At 29.5% G+C, this 15437-nt stretch overlaps 2 protein-coding genes across 2 annotated transcripts; both read right to left on the minus strand.

Moving 5' to 3' along the window:
• Window positions 1–257: 257 nt before the first annotated feature.
• On the minus strand, window positions 258–4656 carry LOC114193834 (cellulose synthase-like protein E1). Its single transcript, XM_028083781.1, has 8 exons — window positions 4204–4656; window positions 3779–4106; window positions 3534–3674; window positions 3273–3407; window positions 2201–2413; window positions 1518–1745; window positions 1043–1390; window positions 258–890 (listed from the first exon to the last, which is right to left on the minus strand). The coding sequence occupies exons 1-8, from the start codon at window positions 4473–4475 to the stop codon at window positions 342–344; spliced, it is 2214 nt and encodes a 737-aa protein (XP_027939582.1). The 5' UTR covers window positions 4476–4656; the 3' UTR covers window positions 258–341.
• Window positions 4657–9599: 4943 nt separating this feature from the next.
• LOC114195242 (cellulose synthase-like protein E1) lies at window positions 9600–13051 on the minus strand. The gene is made up of 8 exons (XM_028085641.1): window positions 12756–13051; window positions 12327–12651; window positions 12085–12222; window positions 11827–11961; window positions 11177–11389; window positions 10810–11037; window positions 10378–10725; window positions 9600–10307 (listed from the first exon to the last, which is right to left on the minus strand). The coding sequence occupies exons 1-8, from the start codon at window positions 13025–13027 to the stop codon at window positions 9756–9758; spliced, it is 2211 nt and encodes a 736-aa protein (XP_027941442.1). The 5' UTR covers window positions 13028–13051; the 3' UTR covers window positions 9600–9755.
• Window positions 13052–15437: the final 2386 nt, after the last annotated feature.

Here is a 15437-nt window from a genome sequence, read left to right on the forward strand (position 1 = left end):
ATTTTCTTTTCAATGACTAAGATTTTCATTAATTACATTTCATCATCTGTTCCCTCAGATTATGATTGTCTGAATTTTAGGATGAATAGAGTTTAAATCAGAATTTCTTTATTAATATTTTCTTTATAAATAAAGGTCATGATGAAAATAAAAGTTAAAGCCATGGTGTGTTATGGAAGTGACAACCATGTTGTAGTTGACTTTATATATATGCTAATGAAGATTTAGATTAGTAACAAAAACAATAATATTGCACATGTTAGGAACATTTCTTTCCATTTCAGATTAATAGCCATGGCAATAAGTACATCTTTTTCAATGCAAAGACTACATCAATTTACTCAATTGAATAGTTTGAAGAAGACACATGCAGTGAAAGCGAATGCAGTAGACTTAACAGAAAGAAAGGTTGGCATTCTACCCTTATCCTTCCTTACAAAAATGGCTTGGTATAAGGGAAAATTGATAAAAACCAAAAACCCACACAAGAGAATTTGCAATGCCATTTTCTCAAGAAATGCACCTTTTCCAAGGACCAAGTCCTTCAAAGTTAGAAGCAAACAAAACAGATTGAGCAATGCAAGTGTTGCTAGAACAGTGAAATAAGGAGAAGAGGTTCCAAACTCCATCATCTCTTTCTCGTAACGTTGAGCAACATCATCTTCTGTGACCTTTGGTGTGAGTAAAAACGATGGATTTGAATGTCCAAACAATCCTGAGATGAAGTTTAACAAGGAAAACAGAAAGGAACTTGATCTCACGTACAACCACATTCTTGTACCATTGCACCAACCTTGGATTGATCCTCCCTTACTCAAACCCTCAATCAAACTATAACCAATCTCTCCAACAATTACATATGCGAAAGGTATAAACCATAAGCTACACACCTGTTGAACCAATAGATTAAGCACAAAAACGTTAGCAACATTATCTGTTAAGTATAAACTTTGAGTAATTTACAATGTGAGTTTATGTTTGATAAGGAGCTTGAGAGAAGAAAATGGTGTAAAGTTGTGATTTTTTGTGAGAAAGGTCATACCTTTGGAAAGAAGGAAATGCCCTTAAGGAGATAAAGTGAAGGGATGATGGAGTAATATAGTACTGACAAGGAAGTGAATGCAAATGTGTTATAATGCAAATATCCCAATTGTAGGCCTAAGTTGATCTTGTAATCACCATAACATTTAGGTCTGAACTCAGAAAACAGAAGTTGCAATTGACCTTCACCCCATCTTCTGAGTTGAACAAGTGTGCGAAGTAAGTTAGTGGGAGCAATACCACAAAAACCTGTTATTGATGGGTTATAGTATACTGATTTCCATCCTTGTGACTGTATCCATAACCCTGTTACCACGTCCTCCACAAGACACCCATATATTGAACCAATCTACAACACAAGAAATCATTTACTGTACTACGATTATGATTATGATTATGAATATGAATGTGTTGTAAGTTGTAACTATGATTATGAATGTGACTGTGAAAGTGTTAAGAGATTATTACTAAATCACCTTCTTCCCCCATAAAGTATTTTTCTCATAAGTGCAATCTGCTAAAGCCTTTGATTTTTCTGCTAGTTCATGCAGGTTTTCTTCAGTCACCTCATTCTCATTCTCATCGTTCCAATCATTTTTGTGTTCACGCCTAAACTTGTTCACACAGAGAGCATCTCTTCTGAAAAAGCAACAAGTTCCAATACAAACAGGGCCACCAAAACCATCTGTGCCACGGAGGTCTACCTTCAAAGTGATCAAGAAGCGTTAAATTACTTTCAGAGAAAAAAGCTTTAGATTACATCGATAATTTAAGGATTAAGTATATTTTTATTACTCTTTAATCAAAAGTTGGAATTCGTTCCTGAAACTTCGATATATTTTAGTTCTTAAACTTTAAAAATGAACAAATATAATCTTTTTAACCTATTTATGTTAACTTCTTTTGACGTCTCGAACACTTTTTATATTAGTATCGAAGTTTTTTACACTGTTTAACACATTCTTTGTTCAATATTTACTGAAAAATGTGTTCGATATCTCAACAAAAGTTAACGTAATTGAGTTAAAAGGACTATATTCATTCATTTTTAAAATGTAAGGACCAAAATATATTAAAATTTTGGAGAATGACGAATTCCAATTTTAGATCAAAGTTCAGATACTAAAAAGATACTTAACCCATAATTTAAATCACTCACCTCCAGAATTTCTGATAAAGCATTCCCGTATAGATCATTCTTTCCAATATTATAAAAAGTTTGTGGAAATTGCACGTAAGCAATTTCTCGGCCTTTATCTTCGTCCATGAAAAAACATAGAGCGTCTCTCACTGATTGTGAATGGGTTGAGTACATGTCACAATCCAGAATTAGAATGATTTTCCCATTGCTAATCGCCGAAGACACTCTTAGCTACAGGTCAAACAAATGTAATGTTATATTATTCAATGCATCTCGATAGAATAATTATTTTGTGAAAGGTTACTGGCAACGTAACACGTGTGATTAAGTTTAATCAAAAAATTAAGTTGAGTTTTATTATTTTTAAGAAAACAATTCATTCTAAGTCAACTAAAATTTGAAATTTTGGTTCTACGAGAGAAAAAAAAAAATCCAAACATATTAGTTTAGAGTTTAAAAGCTGTTCCACTTATCTAAAAGCACCTAAAATCATATGGATAAGGATTTCAATAATTTGTAATCTGTGTCGATATAAATAACATATAATGTGATCTCAGATAAATGATTCACTAGGATTTCAATAATTTGTAATCTGTGTCAATAATTTAACTTAACTCACCTCCAGAATTTCTCATATAAAATAAAATTCAGAAATAAATCTAAATTTCACGTTAATAATAAAAAAATTGAACACAATATAAGGTTTGAAAACCTATAAACTAACAAATAATACTTGATTGTTATTTTCTTACAAGTCGAATAAAAGATTTAACCTTTACGTTGGAAAAGTTTTTATATGATCATAAATATTTTGATAACAAATTTTTTTTTTCACATCTTATATTCACTATTTTATTTTTTAATTTTTTTCTTTATAAATATAAAAAATCATTTTTTTAATAACTATACCACTCAAGTTGGTAGTTGTTTATGTAAAAAAGAAAACATATTTGTTGTGTATATATAAAGTAGATGTAAAAATGTATTGGGGGTTAAAAGTATATGGTGCATTTATAACATAAATTGAGATGTCATTCTCCATATCCAGATTATTTTTTAAGAAATGTAGAGTTGAAATTATGTGTACTACCAATGAATTTATAGCTCCAGCTTTAAAGTGGGTGTGATACTGAGGTCTCTTTTCACGAGCCATATACACCAAGGTTGGCAAAATACACCCATCTACATCCTTTGACCCATGCGAGTCGTTTTTATGCACAAGTATCTGTTAAGAAAATCAAACCACAACACCACATGCATCAAAGTTACTGAACAATCGAAAACGTTGTTGTTTAACAAATCATATGTAACATGTGATTCTCTCGAACACAGTTTCAGAAAGTTAATGTACTTGAAGGATAGTGTCGTGATCACGTGGAGAGGGATTCGAGTCCCACTGCGAAAACCCATTATGCTTCGAGCGTGCTTCACTGGGTACACCACCCAACTTGGTTGCATCTTCTACTCGCCTTTTCATCTCTTCGTATAGTTTCTGCAAATAAAACGCAAGTAGATATCTTTGTGAGAAGGAATATACAGAGTCTTGAAAATTCTTGATGAAAGTACAAAGAGAAGTGACGATGAACAGTTGCATACATGGATGGTTGCCAAGTGTTTGACATAGTTATGATCTTCTGATTTTGTTGAGGCGGGAGCGTTGAAAAAGGCAGAAGGTGACCTAGGTTCCACCTTAAATCTCTTGCAGAATGGGACCCAATGCTTGGCAAAGGAAGAAGCCTCTAAAAGAGCATAAAAGGTTATCTCTGAACACCCATCATCTGAGAGATACACGCTCAACTTCTGAGGTGGATAGTCATAAGCCATCACAGATAACACCGTGTTAACCACCAGCAACGGTGGCTCCACCGCTGCATCCGCCGTAAACACAAAGATGTCCACTCCCGGAAACCTACTCTCCTCATATCTGCCAAATTCAAACACAAACACAAACATGTACTCTTTGTTATACTCAATCACAAAATGATGAGTTGTGTTGTGAAGTAAAGGTGGAAAAGACGAACCTTTGAGAGAGTGTGTTGGGAAAGGTTGTTCTGAAGATCATGTTCAAGCGGAGGGCTTGATAAAAGACCCAATAGATGCCAGACCACAGTTCTGCAAGAAACAAACCAAGCCATGCCCATTGAGCAGCTTCTCCTTTTGCGGGTATGTGGGTGAGTCTGAATGCCCAGACAAAACATATGGCCACAAACAAAGAGACAGCATAGAGCCTCCGAATGTGTCTTGCTCTGTCTTTCCTTGTCTGGAACAATGAATAAGGTTCAGCTCTCACCATTGCACACCTTCTAACTCACTCCTCTGTCTTCTTGTTGTGCATGTGGAGTTGAGTTATCTTGTTTCTTATACAGCCACAAACGAGGATTTTTGATGAGTGATGGATGCTATTGACTGTACCACGAACACTCCGAACCAAAGACTAAAAGCAAGTGACGAGTGCGCTGACGAATATCGGCAATGATACATATTGATCATTACAGCAGCCAGAGAATAAAAGTCAGGTTTATTATGAAAGGATGTGTAACAAAAAGAAAAAGAATGTGTTCATAAATGTGTATATTTATCGTTATTCGCAATTATAATAGTTCTTAATTATTAAGAGTTGAGTTCGATAGAGTTTAAATATTTCTTATTTCTTTCATCTTTTGAAAAGTAGTGTGAAATTGTGATGGTGTTCTAGACTTAAAGCGGATAATAGGAAATAACTAAATTTATTTAAGTTAACTTACGTTTTCAGATAACTGTGTTTAAATGATCTTTTTAAGGTTAGTTTAGTGATGAAAAGAATACGATGAAGGGTATATTTAGAATTAAAATATTATGTGAAATTATTGAAATAATAATGACAAGTGTTGTGATGTGATGTAAAAGAAATAAGAATTGTCGAAAGGTGCTTTCATTTACAGAGTTAAAGGGTGTCCTGTGTATGAGAAAGTCACTGATCGTAATAAAATCATTGACAAAAAACAAACCATGTATGGAAATTTCTTTTTCGGTAGTCCCACCCATTCTTTCTGTAGACTAAAAATATCTTTTAATGGGTGTCAAAAGAATCAACTTGCATACTCACTCCAAAATAGCCAGCAAATATATATAATGACTCTACATAACATTCCTATATACATATGTATAATAAGTAACCATTCTAGAATTTCTTTTGAATTTATTTCTTAAATGGATGGATGAAACTATATTAAGATTACGTTACAATAGGAAAATAACTTAATAGAAAAAAAGGAAAATTTATCTACGGATAAAATTTATTGGTAATTATAAAAATATATCAATAAATTAAAATTACCTTTGTAAAAAATTAATTAGTAAAATGTTTTTTGATAAATTTTACAAATAAGTACAAAATATTTGTAAATAATTACCGATGAATTTTGATCACAACTAAATACATGTAAGTAAATATTACAATTCGATTTTTCTTTTTATCTTCATTTTTCTCATTTTTTGATTCTTTGTTTATTTCTTTGTCTCGTCCTCCTCCTCCATCTCACATCTATTGCTATCTTGTTTGTCAGTTTATCCTCCTACTCATCCTCTATCTTCTCTTATTTTTCCTCCATTGCGGTGCCACCAACTCTACCTCTATTTTCACCTTTGTAACTACTATAGTCACCACGCTGTCATTGTCACTTCTTCTTTTTTCTCCTTCTTCTCCTCATTATCTTCCTCCTTCTTTTTTCACTCATCTTCAATTAATTTATAACAAATATCTTGTTGAATTTAGCAAGAAAATCAACACTCAATTAACTAATAAATTTTAAAAAATTGCATTATCGATGAATTTATCAACAATTTTTTGTAAAATTCAAACAATGATGAGTTTATTAACAAATTTTTAAAAGAATTATATTATCAATCTATTTTTCACAACATTCAAAACAGAAACTTTGATACTATTTCATCGATTAAATTTATTGACAAAAATATTTATCGATAATAAATAAAATTATTAATAGATTTCATCTACGAATGTTACTAATAAATATTTTTGTTGATAATAAAAATTATAATTTACAGATAAATTTAAGTGATAGACTCAATCAACAATATTTTCATCAATAATTAAAATTGAATAAATTTTGTAAATAGATTTTTTTTAAATCAATAAAATTATGTCGCAAATTTTATTTGTTATTATTTTATTTATATTGATTTGATCTTTTATTTCTTAATTATTTTTTGAAATACTTATTTTCATGTCATATTATATATATTAAAGTAACTAAATATTGAAGCATTTTACTTGGCAATTAATTTTTATATTGATAAAGGTCGGGACGGAGGCTATATGGTGGGGGTAGGGTAGGTGAAATGCCGTGGGGAAGAGATCATCTCAGGGTTTAAAAGATACTTCTATATTTCTTTTCAGTTTTCGATTTTTCAACAAAAATATTTATTTTTATCTGTCTATTTTTTAGATTTGAATATAAAAATAATATTTTAACGTACTTATTTTATGAAGAAAAAAAAATTATAATGAATAAACTATACTCACATAAATAAATATATATATATATATATTAAATAAAACAACTATAAATGGCATAATAATTTGAAACTTCATTAGAAATAACACAAACGCCTTAAACAGTAATGAATATGTTTAAATTATTAAGGACCAGTCTGCTATTGCATTAGTAGGGTAAGAATGAGAGTGACCAAGCTAGCATTTTCATTTTCATGCGATAAATATAAGTACGTGTAAAGTTATGTTTGACAAGTGAAACCTCATTTTTTATTAACTATTTTTTGAATATATGATAAATTTTAAAATTTTTAGTTGAGTCTTCGATAAATTATTATGGTTTATTAAGTCATTGATATTTTAGAACTTTTGAATTGAGTTTCTGTATTTAAATGTTTTTTTTTTAATTTTGTGATGTGAAATTTATTTTGTACAGTCGTCTTCCTTAAATGTCTTAATATACTATTTTGTTATAAGAAATTATGAAACTATGATGAGAAATATTTACCACATATTTATTATATTTACCGGAAATTGATTTTAAATTTAATTATAATTATAAATTTAATATATATATATATATATTATAAAAATATTAAATATATAACTATAAATTATGAAATATAAAATTATAAAATTACAAAAAAAATCAAAATTAAAATTTTTCAATTTGATAAGTTTATAATTTCATAATTTGATAATTTTGTAATTTGATAATTTTGTAATTTTATATTTTTATGATTATATAATTGTATATTTTATAATTTTATAATTATGAAATTATATATTTTTAATTTTGTAATTTGTTAATTTTATAATTTTGCATTTCATAATTTTGTAGTTACATATTTTATATTTTTGTAGTTTTTATTTTATAATTTTAATTAAATTTATAAACAATTTTCATTAATTACAATACATATTTGGATAAGATCTTGTTATTATGGACTCTCCTAACAAAATATTATATTGTGTACCCACAAGAAGGATAACAACATATCACAAAATTAACAGCACCATAATCGGAGAGACTCAATTGAAAAATTTTAAATTTTTAAGACTCAATAGATCATAATAATTTATTAGAAACTCAGTTGAAATATAATTAAGTGATATTTTTTTCTATCTACAAAGTATTTGTTAAGTTTCTTTTATTTTTTTATATAAAATAATATTATATCATTTTTTAAAAACTCACCTACTACGATCAAAGTGATAATGAATGAGTTTGTTTAACTTGAAAATACGTGCTTTTAAGGAAAATGATTTTAGTAAAAACGTCAAATTAATGCTTACCATTATAAAACACACTTTTTTAATTAAAATTAATTATTAGATTGTTTGGATATGATACTTTAAAAGAAATTATTCTGAAATTATAGAAAAAAATTATAAACACTAATAATATAACATATTTAGTTATAAAGAAAGTTGTTATTAAAATAATTATTATATATATTTTTAAATCATATTTTAATTTTGAACATCATCAATTAAAAATAAATTATTTGTGTTAAAAATAGTTATTATATATTTTTAGAAAAAAATTAATATGTTTATTAGTGAATTTGAAAAGGGATAAAATGAATCATCTAACAAAAAAATAGGACCAGAGAAAAAAAAAACTCAAATTAGTTAAAACTTATATATTTATAAATAGGCTAATTAATCAAATATAGAATTAATGAAAAAAAAAATTGCATATCAAACTATTTGGTTTTCACCTTAATTTACTTGTAGAAACAAACAACAAAAATTAAAATATCAAAATTATTTCAATGGTAAATAGATAAGAAAAACTAATATTGCATACGTTTTACAGTCGATATCTGATAATATTTCTCACTTCTTTAATTTGTATCTAACATTTACTTGTGTTGGTTCTTGGCATTCTTCAGAATGACTTATATATATCACAATGATCTTTACTACTACATTTTTCCTCTTTACTTTTCTAACATAGTTATGGAGTGCAAAACATGGCCACGTGATAGAGATTTGAATTTTAAGTTGAAAAATTGTAATTTTTTTCGATATCCAGTGTCTTTTTTACAAACACTAACTAAGTATTAAAAATTCTCATATACAAGAAATTCTTTCTGCAATTTGTTAAAAAAAATTTGCAAGATTTTTTTTTTTTCTAAGAATCTTAATTTTTAGATAATTAATTCATAAATAACTATTTTCTATAAAATTGTAAAATTTATAAATATTTCCTATGTAAAAAATATATATAAAATATTTTGTAAAAAGATTGACAACAATTTCTTACAAATTTATTTTCATAACAAAATTTATAATTATATTTTATGGATTCTTTTAATAGTGAAAGTTATTTAGTAATACTTATCAACATAGAATAAAATTAAATATTTTAATTTCTCATTTGAAATTTGGGATCAACCTAAATGTTAACAATATTGATTTATTTTCTTTAAAGAATGTTAATGATTAAGAAGTTATAAATGGATTGTGCCTCACATGCATTACGAAAAAAACAAATATTTACTATGATTTTTTTTCATCTTTATTTAAAATATTTAGAAATTTTGTTATGAATAATGATTTATAATAATTTATTACTAATTTCTCTTACAAAATATTTTATACATAATGTTTTTCGCACAAATTTTTGTAAAAAGTATTTGTAAATTTTATAACTTTGTAAAAAATAATTACTGAAAAAATTATCCGTGAATTAAAATTTATAAAAAAATATTTTCTTATGAAATTTTGTAACAAATTTATGATAAAAATTTCATATAATACGAAAAATTCTAGTTTTACAGAACAAGCAAATTTCTACCAAAATTCTCGTTCTCGTATTCTTTGTATTCTTCGTATCTCTTTTGTTGTCTTTGATTTGGTGCTGTGTAGATTATGGGGAGAAGTGTGTTTGTGGTGTTGTTCAAGTTGCAGGTATGAAAGAATAAGGAAATAAACATTTATTCGATAACAAAGTACTACACTTATTTGAATGCTAAGATAAACACTGTTCGAAAATAATGATCTGTAACTGCAGCCATGCTTGGCATCACATGATATACAGAAGAAGCAAAAACTGCATCAATTTATTACTCACTTCAACAGTTTGAAGAAGACACATGCAGTGAAAGCCAATGCAATAGACTTAACAGAAACAGATGCTGGCATTCTACCCTTATCTTTCCTCAAAAAAATGGCTTCGTAAATGGGAAAATTGATGAACACCAAAACTCCACACACAAGAACTTGCAACGCCATTTTCTCTCCAGAAAAAGCACTTTTGGCAAGGACCAAATCGTTTAAAGTTGAAAGCAAACAGAACAGATTGAGCAATGCAAGTGTTGCCAGAACAGTGAAATAAGGAGAAGAGGTTCCAAACTCCATCATCTCTTTCTCGTAACGCTGTGCAGCACCATCTTCTATGGTCTTTGATGTGACTACAAAGGATGAATTTGAATGTCCGAAGAATCCCAACATGCCATCTACGAAGGCAAAGAAAAAGGCACTTGTTTTCAAGTACAACCACATTCTTACAGCATTCCACCAACCTCGGATTGATCCTCCCATACTCAAGCTTTCAACCAAACTATAGATAGTTTCTCCGACAATGACATATGCGAATGGTATCAACCATGAACTCGACATCTGTTCAAACCACATACGTCAGAAACAAAAGAAACTTCAAATCTGTGACTTTTTAATGAGAAAATGTTACCTTTGGAAACAAGGGAATGCCCTTAAGGAGATATAGTGAAGGGATGATGGAGTAATATAGTATAGGCAAGGAAATGGTTGAAAAACACATAGTGTACTCATATCCCAATAGTAGGGATAAATTGATCTTTCCATCACCGTACCATGTTGGTCTGAACTCCGACAACAAAATTTGTAAGTCACCTTGCGCCCATCTCTTCTGTTGAACAAGTGTATGAAGCAAGTTGGTTGGTGCAACACCTAAAAAACACTTTTTTTGAGGATTGTAACACACTGATTTCCATCCCTGTGAGTGTATCCGAAACCCTGTTATCACATCCTCCACAAGACATCCATATACTTGACCAATCTGCATTAACAGAAATTATATATATGTCAGTGTACTTAATTATAGTGATTGTAGAAAGTAGAAAAAGAGATGAATAAAAATCACCTTTTTCCCCCACAGAGTATTTTTCTCATAGGTGCAACTTGCTAAAGCCTTTGCTTCTTCTTCTAGTTTTTGCATGTTTACTTCAACCACTTCTTTCTCGCTGTCATCATTGCAATTTTTTTCTTCTTGATCATTAAACTTCTTCCCACAGAGAGCATCTCTTCTGAAAAAGCAACAGGTTCCAATGCACAAAGGGCCACCCAAACCATCTTCGCCATGGAGGTGTATCTTCAAGTGATAGAGATAGTGTGAAATTAATTAATATATATGATATATAACAGTTGTTTTTTTATTCCTGAAGTAAAGAAATTACTGCGTATGATGATTCTCGCTGAAATTATGTTCATTCAAAAAAGATCTAACTCACCTGCATAGTTTCTGATAGAGCATTCCCATATAGATCATTCTTACCAATGTTGTCAAAATATTGTGGCAGTTGCACATAACCAATTCTTTGGCCTTTACGTTCATCCATGAAAAAACATAGAACATCTCTCACTGATTGTGAATTGGTTGAGTACATGTCACAATCCAGAAATAGAATGATTTTTCCTCTGCTGATCGTTGAAGATATTCTTAACTACATTTAGGTCAAAGAAAATTATGTCATATTCAATGCGCAAGGACTGACCCACATGATTCGTAAAAGGTTACTGACCCACATCATTAGGCAAACTGTGCAGATATTGAATATTGACATTTTTATGATAACATATTATCAAGTAATTATTAAAATAATGGTTGGAAAAACATTATTATTCTATATGATTTGTAAATAATAACGTCATATTACTTGTTTCCTATTTCTTTCATAGTACCAAACAAAGTTTCAACCCTGAGATTCATTGGGTGGATAAAATAAGTTTTTATACCTAACTAGAAGTAGAACTAAGTTTCTATTTGGTTGTTTTAGGTAAATATATATAATTAAGTTCCTTGCAAATATTTATAACTTGGTAGGTTTTCATAGCATAATTAATTGACTTTAACAAATGAAAGGGTTGCAATTTATACTACCAATGAATTTATAGCTCCAGCTTTGTAGTGGGTGTGATACTGAGGTCTCTTTTCACGAGCCATATACACCAAGGTTGGCAAAATACACCCATCCACATCCTTTGACCCATGCCAGTCGTTTTTATGCAGAAGAATCTGAAAAAATAAAAACACCAAACATGTATCAAAGTTATTGGACAATCGAAAACATTGTTTTAAAGCTATATGTAATGTAATATGCAATTCTCTCGAACACATAGTTTCAGAAAGTTAATGTACTTGAAGGATAGTGTCGTGATCACGTGAAGATGAATACGAGTCCCACTGCGAAAACCCATTATGCTTTGAGCGTGCTTCACTGGGTACACCCAACTTGGTTGCATCTTCTACTCGCCTTTTCATCTCTTCATACAGTTTCTGCAAATAAAACGCAAGTAGATATCTTTGTGAGAAGGAATATACAGAGTCTTGAAAATTCTTGATGAAAGTACAAAGAGAAGTGACGATGAACAGTTGCATACATGGATGGTTGCCAAGTGTTTGACATAGTTATGATCTTCTGATTTTGTTGATGCAGGATTGTTGAAAAAGGCAGCAGGTGACCTAGGTTCCACCTTAAATATCTTGCAGAATGGGACCCAATGTTTGGCAAAGGAAGAAGCCTCTAAAAGAGCATAAAAGGTTATCTCTGAACCCCCATCATCTGAGAGATACACGCTCAACTTCTGAGGTGGATAGTCATAAGCCATCAAGGATAACACCGTGTTAATCACCAGCAACGGTGGTTCCACCGCTGCATCCGCCGTAAACACAAAGATATCCACTCCCGGCAACCTGCTCTCATATCTGCCAAATTCAAACGCACACACAAACACGTACTCTTTATTATAGTGAGAACTCAACCACAAAATGATGAGTTGTGTTGTGAAGTAAAGGTGGAAAAGACGAACCTTTGAGAAAGTGTGTTGGGAAAGGTTGTTCTGAAGATCATGTTCCAGCGGAGGGCTTGATAAAAGACCCAATAGATGCCAGACCAAAGTTCTGCAAGAAACAAACCAAGCCATGCCCAGTGGGCAGCTTCTCCTTTTGCGGGTATGTGGGTGAGTCTGAATGCCCAGACAAAACATATGGCCACAAACAAAGAGACAGCATAGAGCCTTCGAATGTGTCTTGCTCTGTCTTTCCTAGTCTCGAACAATGAGTGCTGTTCACCACTCCCCATTGCACCTTCTAACTCACTCCTCTGTCTTCTTGTTGTGCATGTGGAGTTGAGTTAATTCTCTTTCTTATATAGCCTCAAACGAGGATCTGTCATGAATTATTAAAATTTCAATCTAATCTTCTATGTTCAGTGTATTCTTAAAATAAAAAGTTTCCTCCGATCATTGGTTACGGTGATGTAGATAGGTAACTGATCCATTAACATCACATGTCATTTTGGAATAGTAGGTAACTGATCCATTAACAACCCATGTCATTTTGGAACTTTTTTCTTTACGTAATATATATATATATATATATATATATATATATATATATATATATATATATATATATATATATATATATATATATATATATATATATATATATATATATATGACTTATCATTAAGAAAAGAATGAAGTTTGATGATAAAATGCGAAACGGGTTAATTAATTGTCATGTTAATCAACTCATTACACATACTTTTATGAGAATTACTGGTTTTAAGTGAGGGTCCACGATCTTCATTTTGCAGGTATATCATCCTATAGGTCTTGAATTGACGTGAATGAGATTACAAAAGACATTTCAATATCAAATTGAGATACGGGTTAGATGTTAAAATAAAAACTAATGCATATATTTCGTAAAATATATTTTTTATACTAAGATCGATGGACTTACTTAATTAAACTTTAGTTAGCTAACTTAATTACCCATTTATCATAATAAATTATGTAATTTCATGTTAATTTTGTTTAGAATAATTAGGTTAAATTGAGTTAGTCGGTCAAGTCGAGTACATGTCGTCCTGTAGGTCTGATATGTATCTGACTGGACCGTATACAAAATGGTTCCTTTAAGTAAATAATCTCTTATAGCTCCTTAAGACGGTGTATCTTAGTAGACAAAAATGAGTAGTCCATTAACTAAAATGAATATGTTCGCTTGATTTTAGAAGACGTGGAGGATGTGTTCATTAATCTTGGATAAGTAATATAAGTTGACAAAAATACATGTTATATGTATAATGTGAAGATTTAATTCAATAAAATATTATATAAGGTGTCAAGATGATTTGACATGTAATAGACTATTTTGTATTTGAAAAAAGTTACTTTGACACCATCCTTCTCAAATAACTATCTTTTGATACTAATTTTTTTAATAAAATATTATTATTTGAATAAAATATTAATTTATACGAGTGTATGGTTTTAAACTACCACCTTAGCTGGGTAGCTATTTACACCCAACCATCGATCTGAATATGACTTTCTATTCCATTTATGGCAAAAACATGGTGCGATTAAGAAAGCAGAAAAACAAAGAGATGGTTGTGTAGTTACATGTGAAGAGAAAAAAAGGGAAGAAGTTAGTGATTTTGAAAAGCTGTGTTGACCGATTGTTATAGTGACGATCGAGAAAGAATGTTTGTGTGGGAATTGGTGAAAAAGGTGAGTGTGGGTGGTAGCATGAAGAAGAGAGACTTAGGTGAATGATTCGCATGACAAAAAATTGAATAATACATAAATAAAACTTATCTATGTCTAACTTTTAATATAATAAAACACAACTAATATAAAAGTAAGTTTAAGATTTAAATATGTTTTTAGTAAATTTTGGAATTAATTCATTTTAAAATTTTGGACCAATTTAGTATTTTATCTTTCGAAATACGTGAATTTAGTCATTTTAATCAAATTTTATTAAGTTTATTTGATGTTTCGTACGCATTTTAGGATTGTATGAGTTGTTTATACTGTTTAACATATTTTTTATTTAATGTTGTCAAATACTATTATGAAACATGTATGAAATGTCAAATAAACTTAACAAAATTTGATTAAAAGGATTAAATCTACATATTTCAAAATATGAAGGACTAAATTGGTCCAAAATTTTGAAATAAATTAATTTCAAGATTTACTGAAAGTTAAATGATAAAAACATATTTAATCCTGAGTTTAATATAGAAAATCCTGAATATTTAGAATTTCAATTAAGTTTTTAAATTAAAAGATTATTATTATATCTTCGACATTTGTAATCTTTTAATTGGATTCCTAGAATGAATATAGACAGTTTTGAATTTAAGTTAAGACATTTGGAAAATGAAGAAAAATAAACTCTTTGGTTCCATAAAGAAAAATTAAACATTAGTCCTTTAAAATCAGAAAGGTAACACATCTCATTTAATAGTCTTTTATAACTTTTTATTATTTGGTGTGAATCAAACAAAATTGTGTAAAAGTATTTAACCTAATAGATCTGTTAAAGTTATTATATTAACATAAATAGAACAATATTTTGTTGCACATGGATGCTATCGCCTCTTCAATACCTTAATTGGATGAATTCATATGAAGAGAGGAATATCACATAAACACTTTACTTTTGTAACTATAATAATAATAATCAATATA

This window comes from Vigna unguiculata, chromosome 8, assembly GCF_004118075.2.
Source record: "Vigna unguiculata cultivar IT97K-499-35 chromosome 8, ASM411807v1, whole genome shotgun sequence".
NCBI classification, from domain to species: Eukaryota; Viridiplantae; Streptophyta; class Magnoliopsida; order Fabales; family Fabaceae; genus Vigna; species Vigna unguiculata.

Coding starts and splice junctions, on each gene's coding strand:
- LOC114193834 (XM_028083781.1), bottom strand. CDS start 4,475: ATGGTGAGAGCTGAACCTTATTCATTGTTCCAGACAAGGAAAGACAGA. Junction 1,391..1,517: donor ATACTTTATGGGGGAAGAAG/GTGATTTAGTAA, acceptor CTTGTGTTGTAG/ATTGGTTCAATATATGGGTG. Junction 891..1,042: donor GCATTTCCTTCTTTCCAAAG/GTATGACCTTTC, acceptor TTGGTTCAACAG/GTGTGTAGCTTATGGTTTAT.
- LOC114195242 (XM_028085641.1), bottom strand. CDS start 13,027: ATGGGGAGTGGTGAACAGCACTCATTGTTCGAGACTAGGAAAGACAGA. Junction 11,962..12,084: donor ATCACGACACTATCCTTCAA/GTACATTAACTT, acceptor TTATTTTTTCAG/ATTCTTCTGCATAAAAACGA. Junction 11,390..11,826: donor CTGGAGCTATAAATTCATTG/GTAGTATAAATT, acceptor ACCTAAATGTAG/TTAAGAATATCTTCAACGAT.